This window comes from Festucalex cinctus, chromosome 7, assembly GCF_051991245.1.
Source record: "Festucalex cinctus isolate MCC-2025b chromosome 7, RoL_Fcin_1.0, whole genome shotgun sequence".
NCBI lineage: Eukaryota > Metazoa > Chordata > Actinopteri > Syngnathiformes > Syngnathidae > Festucalex > Festucalex cinctus.
The window spans coordinates 3,410,469-3,417,096 of NC_135417.1; the positions used below are offsets into that span (position 1 = coordinate 3,410,469).

Here is a 6,628-nt window from a genome sequence, read left to right on the forward strand (position 1 = left end):
ACAACAAAGACAACTCTTAGTGTTTACCATTTTATTTTTTAACAGCAATAAAGAAATAGTGCTACACCATTATCTGTAATCGCCATCTAATCTAATCAATAACAAACAATATACACATTGTAACAACATTGGAATCTTGAAGGCTCTCCCCGTCGTCCACGGAAATTACATCAGAAATCGCTCATCCAGCCAAGTCTTGTCGGCAAGGTTCTTCCCCCCAAAATAAATGCGAATCTTCCGGAACATCTGTTAGAAAGTTATCGATTTAAACATCAGTGTCCTTCACACATTAGATGCATGCAATACTCACCACTTGCTGGATATATGTAAGCAGTCCTGCGAGTACAAAGTCATGACATGCGAGGTCAACAACGCAGAAGAACAACGTGTCGAATATCAGCAGTGTGCTCTCGTGTCCATGAAAAAGCACAGCATTGAAACTGTGGCGTTCATCTGTGGGGACAAATGAAATATGTTGAGCACGCATCAATAAAAAAAAAATGTGCTGTGTTCAAATACCATTATAAAAAATGCTCTTGTCAATTGGTTCAAGGAATTCCACGCCCATAACACTCTCCAATGCCAATTTATCTCTTACATAGTAGTCCATGTCAGGCTGGGCCTGAGGTGACAAAAAAAATATCACAAGACAAACAAATAAGTATAATTGAACAGAAAACAACAACATCTATATTAGTGCACCACGAACATGATCTATGACTGATTGAAGGAAGTAGTTCATGGTTTGGTAGGCCCGAATATTTTGCACCCGCTCATCGACTGAGTTCCTGACCCCTCCTGATCCGTATCTCTGGACATGAACAACAACGTAGTGAGAAATTAAACATTTTTCTGGACAACATTCACAGGGTAGACGGGTACAAACCCTGGTAAAAGACTCTCGTATCCTGTCATACTCTGAGCGCAGCCGTGCGGAAAGAGCCACCTGGAAAGTCTGCATGTCTGTGTTGGGAAGAAGACCTCTTTGGGCACATAGTGACTCCTTCACATGGCAAAAAAAAAAATGAATAAATAAATAAATGCAATGTGAATTGACTTTTTATGTCTGTTAAGATTTGCTGTAATAAATGACATGGTCAAATGAGTATTTTGATATGAGCTAATGCTCAATGTTAACTGCCTTAATGGTCAATTTTGACCTGCTAGTCAGTGCTCATTTGTGAGATTAATGAGCAGTTTCACTTAGACTTGTTTCATTTTTCTGTGATTTATAGCTTAATTTTGAAGATCAGGCCAGTCAAACACACTTAGGACAAAATAACCTACTGAAATCGGTGACTATTAATGGAGTCTGAACACATTTGTTAGTTTAAAACAGAGGTGTCCAAACTACGGCCCGGGGGCCATTTGCGGGCCCGCCATACATTTTTTGGCGGCCCGTGGCAAATACTAAAAATCATTTTTCGATGCTGTTAAAAAAAAAAAAAAAAAAGGAGGGTGGATTAAACATTTCTAGCTATGCAAAGACACAAATTTGCAGCTAATATTTCAGTTCCAGAAATAAAAAGTTTCATCCACTTGTTTCTTAGTGTCAACGTCCAATTTGTGAAAACATCATATTAATTAATGGTTAATTATTAATGGAAAAAAAATGTGAAAACATCACATTAGTGGTTACGTGTGGTCAGTTGACGACCGATTGTTCTTGTGGTTCAGAATGTCAAGTTGGGATCAGCTGCTGCTCAGTGGAGAGGCGTATCTATTATAGTGGCACACAGGGGTCACTATTTGCCTTGCAACTGTTAGCAATTTTCAATAAGTAACTGTACATTATATCAACAATTTATAATTGCTTCATTGATTTTTACCATGTTTAACACATTCACTGCCATTGACGGAAAAAGACGTCAAATGATGCATTTTTTTGCTGGTCTGGAAATGAATGTGTTAATAAATAACTTTAAAAAAAAATAATAATAATCAAAGTGGCCCTTGCAGCTTTCTATTTTTCTGTATGTGGCCCTCAGAGGAAAAAGTTTGGACACCCCTGGTTTAAAAAGAAGCAGACATTTGTGGCAAAGATTTTAGATATAGATATAAACCTTGAAAAATTTGGTCTATAGAATCCTCTTGGCAAGTGGACATACCGCTTCTCTCCTCAGATTGTTGTTCATTTGCTCCATGTTTGTATCAGCATGACCGTGCACAGACCGTCCATGGATGTAGTACCCAAAACATCGCTGAGGCAAGAGCAAGACGGAAATCTGCAAGGACACCAGAATGTCTAAACAAGCAGCAAAAAAATTCAAAATACTGACTGCCGAATTCCAACTCACATTGCTGACGGAGCAGACATCCACAAACTGACGGATTTTGTCAACCACGCAAATCTCGTAAAAGACAGTGAAAATGACCTGAGTGGGCATGTACACATGCATCTCAATAAATTGAAGTTGTTCATTTCAAAAAAGTGAAAACTCACATTTATGAAACACAAAGTAATTGTCATAATGTCAAATCAAAGCTGCATGATTTCACTTGCAAAACGGGATATCAATCTGAAAACCTGCAGAAGCCCAATACAGAGCCAAAGTGCTGACGCCAGACCGTAGCGTAGAATTGTGCTGTATGAAGGCGTGTCCACCTGTGAGAAGAACTCGGAAGGCGGCTCTTTGAGTGCGAATTTCGAGAAACCCACCACCTGAATAGTGTCATGAAAGGATGAGAACGAACAAAAACGGACGCACGCATAAATGAAAAGGAGTGTGTGAAGTACTTCGAGGAAGAAGAGCACGGCCATGATCTGAAAGGTGGGTCTGGTCTTGCGGATGGTTTGGATCCTGTTCCACTCATTGGCCACAAAGTAGATCCTCCAAATGCCGACGGGTAAAAAATCACATTTCCGCGGACCAGCGGCTGGCAAACGCAGAGCATGCAGTGATTATACTGTATGCAAAAAATAAAAATACTAGCATCAAGAATACCTGTCACTGCCTGGCTAGCTGTGGCTCGAGGCCTCTCCCAGTCAATGAAAAAAATATCCACATAGATCTGCAATATCAGCTTGTGGAAGAACTGCATTGCCTGGAAAAACACAAATTCACTCAACAGTTACAACACAGTCAGGAGCAGCATAACAAGTATTGAAGAAAGTTCAGTTTCAACCATTGGAGAGGTATTCATTTAGTATTAGGGATGTTCAGCCTTCAGGTGAAATTTCCGGATGAACCTAAAATGCACTGCCATCTTTTCACCTTAAGTGCAAAAGCACAGATGACGTACGTCACAAAATGTTTTTCGTGTTGAGGCAGCGGCATTTCGTTCAACACTTGCTCTTGGACCTAAAAATAGAAGGGATAACAAATCTCAAATTAAAAACAAGATTGTCTATCAGACTATAAGACAGACAGACAGACAGACATTTACTGAGATAAATGAACAAAATGAAGCCAACCTTGCAGACCATAAGCCAGTAGAATCCAGTTGCTAGCGTAACGAGGAGGAAAGCATTGGCCAGATCTCCAGCATAGAACAACAGAAATTTCAAGAAAATCTAGACAGAATGACAAAGGATGAAAAGACACTAAAGGTTCACATTAATTCAGAAAAAAGGTCATTTGTGATATTGATACAAGCTTTACCCTCAAGTCCACGGCGACTGAGGCAGTCCTCCTCTTCCAGCTGACTGTCTTCAGCAGCGACAAAAACACCACCAGACCAGCCAACACACCCGCAGCAGTCTGTGAAACGCCATCACTCAAAATGCAGCATTGCAAGGACAGCCCTTGTCCCTTTGAAAGATAGATACCGTATTTTCCGCACTATAAGGCGCACCTGAGAGCCTTCAATTTTTTGAAAAGCTGACCATGCGCCTTATAATCCAGTGCGGCTCATATATGGATCAATATTGAGCCGCAACAGGTCTCGCTGTCAAGACGCTATCGGTGACCCTGCACGATCGGTGACGTGCATGCACAGAAGATCCCGCCATCTTGGATGGCTAGCTAATACTAATACTTCTACTCAGAGAAAATAATAAAACAGCTGTTTATTCATTTTGGGAGTGAATGGAGTTGTCAGAAAGCTGGTTTGTAATCTATTATTAACTCATTAGCTCCCAAAAACGTATAAATACGTCATATTTTAAATGTTTTAAGTGTCCCAAAGACGTACTTATACGTTTTTTATGCCAGAGCATAGAGAAGGCTTTGATGCAGTCTCTCTACTGCAGAAAATGGTTGAGTGGCAGCAGAGTATAAGAGATCAACCACGCCATGTTAAAACAAGCTGATTTCCCCACAGTTCCAGGCAGAATTGTGAAAAACGATGAAACTTAGCTATGTTCTATTGCTAATTGTTGCACAGCGGAAACAGAAAGGAATAGACTTTTTTTCCCTGATAAAAGAAGAGACTCTAATCTCTCTTTTGGTATGTTCCATATTTTTATAGCAATAGAACATAATATTTCGCGGGCCTTGAAAAATCAGTCAAAATCCAGGAAAACACAAGTGAAAATGGTTGGGAGTGAATGAGTTAAAGTTGGACTGACCTATCTGACTGTTTTGTTCACATTCCCTTTAGCGCAGTACCATCTAATGGATGCATAACGTAACCCCAGCCTCTACTTTAGCAACTTTATATGGAAAAAGTTTTAAAATGTCATTCATTGAAGGTGCGCCTTATAATGCCTTATAGTGCGGAAAATACAGTACTTGTTGGAAAAATATATTCCAATTTGCACTCATAAAATGTATTATGTTTTCCTGGAGTGCAGATTGAGGCCGGTGTTTCTACTCACATCGATAATATGGGCCTTGTATGTCAACACATCCCTCACTCCGATCTTCTGCAAAAGATAAAACATTAAGCAAGTCAAACTTCCCTTTCAAGAGAACGTAATATGCAACACTGACTTACAGAATCAAATAGAGTGCTGGAATTTGGGTTAGATATTACATCCATTTTGAATGAAAACAATGTCCGCTATTTAATGCCTAACATTGAACAACCAGCACTGTCTTGCAAAATCACGATGGGATTCAAAGGCACGCATGTTAAAGTTACACTACATCATACAGTATCATCATGGCCCTGTGATGCTTCACATACACTGTAAAAAGTTTTACCCCGCTTAAACTAAAAAAAAAAAATGATGTCCAGATATCACATCTAAAATATTTGACTTCACATAAACTACATCGAGTGACTTCGTATGACCTGATTATTTCATGTTGGTGTAAACTAGGGGTGTGAATTGCCTAGTACCTGACGATTCGATTCGTATCACGATTCACAGGTCACGATTCGATTCGATACCGATTAATCCCGATACGAATTTATAAGTCGATTGTTGATGATTTTTTTTCATTCAAATTTAGAAAATACTAATCAGTAAGCTTGTAGAGTGTAAGATTTATATGAAAATGTATTATTTATTTATCTGAAATTTCAGTCTTATAGAGGTTGTAATCTGTTTCATGTTTGAACAGCATTAAAATAAAATATTAAGGCTTAATGTTCCGTTCATATAACATTCTTCCATGCTCAAGGTGTGAATCCTAAATTTAAAAAAATAAAAATAAAAAAAATAATAATAATAATAATAAAATAAAATCGATTCTGCCGATTATTGAATCGATTCGAGAATCGCGCGATGTAGTATCGCGATATATCGCCGAATCGATTTTTTTTTAACACCCCTAGTGTAAACCATACTTATTCACTTGAATCAAACATATTTTTTTCCTTGATCCAAAATATTTTCTTAACATTTTAGGTAGGGAACCAAATTAATTCCTTTAGTTTTAACTGAATTAACATATTCAATTTGACATCCCGCATTTTATAACGAACCACTGATTGTCAGTGAGCAGCAGCAGGCACTCGGAGACCATTTGGTGATCTAACCCTCCAATTCCAACCCGTAACACTGAGTGTCAAGCAGGAAGGCAAATGAGTTCCATTTTTATAGATTGGCAGTAACCACTCCGCCACCCAGATCCCATGTACCATGATGCCATGGTGGTACTGATGTGCTGTCATTTTCAATGCGCATGTGCAAGTCCATTTGACTCAAACTAAATATATCATCTGGAGGGCATGAAGACAAGAAATATAATTGGAAGGAAATCAAAAACTTTTATGTTTGGGTCCTTTGGATGTATTTTTAGTTCCGCTGAAATCAAAATTGATGTCTGTCATTGCAAAAAAAAAAAAAAAAAAAAAGAAAAAAAAAAAGAAAAAAGAAAAAAAAAGAAAAGAGGTTTTCACAATAAAATCAATACCGTTATCCTGTTTTGAATGGACATTATTTTCAATGAAATGCTGATTGCAACACTTTTTACAGTGTACTGTAAACAGATCCACAAGATCCACAATGAATGTTACAGTAACAAGGTCATATATCTGTCATCCGCATAGCAATGGAAGGAAATACTGGAACTCAGAGGCAACAAATACAATAAAGACAGCAGGGGCCCCAAGATTGAACCCTGTGGAACACCATATGAAAGTGGGGCAGAGCGGGACTCAGAGCAGCCAAGGCTAACACACTGTTTTGTTTTTAAAAGTATTTATTGTGGGTACTGCAGCAACCTTTTATGCATTCTGGGCATTGTGTATGTTTGTATATGAATTAAAAAAAAAACAGCTCTGTCTATGTTACAGC

General features: G+C 38.4%; 1 protein-coding gene across 3 annotated transcripts; it reads right to left on the reverse strand.

The window, feature by feature from the left end:
* Positions 1-16: 16 nt before the first annotated feature.
* Positions 17-5,016, reverse strand: LOC144022331 (meckelin-like). 3 transcript variants are annotated; one of them, XM_077527049.1, is made up of 15 exons: positions 4,879-5,016; positions 4,760-4,807; positions 3,603-3,701; positions 3,416-3,514; positions 3,216-3,302; positions 2,946-3,045; positions 2,738-2,877; positions 2,606-2,662; positions 2,298-2,375; positions 2,109-2,225; positions 887-1,003; positions 710-811; positions 520-622; positions 311-453; positions 17-246 (listed from the first exon to the last, which is right to left on the reverse strand). In XM_077527049.1, the coding sequence occupies exons 1-15, from the start codon at positions 4,921-4,923 to the stop codon at positions 166-168; spliced, it is 1,416 nt and encodes a 471-aa protein (XP_077383175.1). In that variant the 5' UTR covers positions 4,924-5,016; the 3' UTR covers positions 17-165. The 3 variants fall into 3 exon arrangements, with proteins under 3 accessions (XP_077383175.1, XP_077383172.1, XP_077383173.1); XM_077527046.1 differs by having other exon boundaries at positions 2,528-2,662; positions 4,879-5,015; XM_077527047.1 differs by having other exon boundaries at positions 2,528-2,662; positions 4,760-4,804; positions 4,879-4,993.
* Between the last annotated feature and the right edge of the window lie 1,612 nt (positions 5,017-6,628).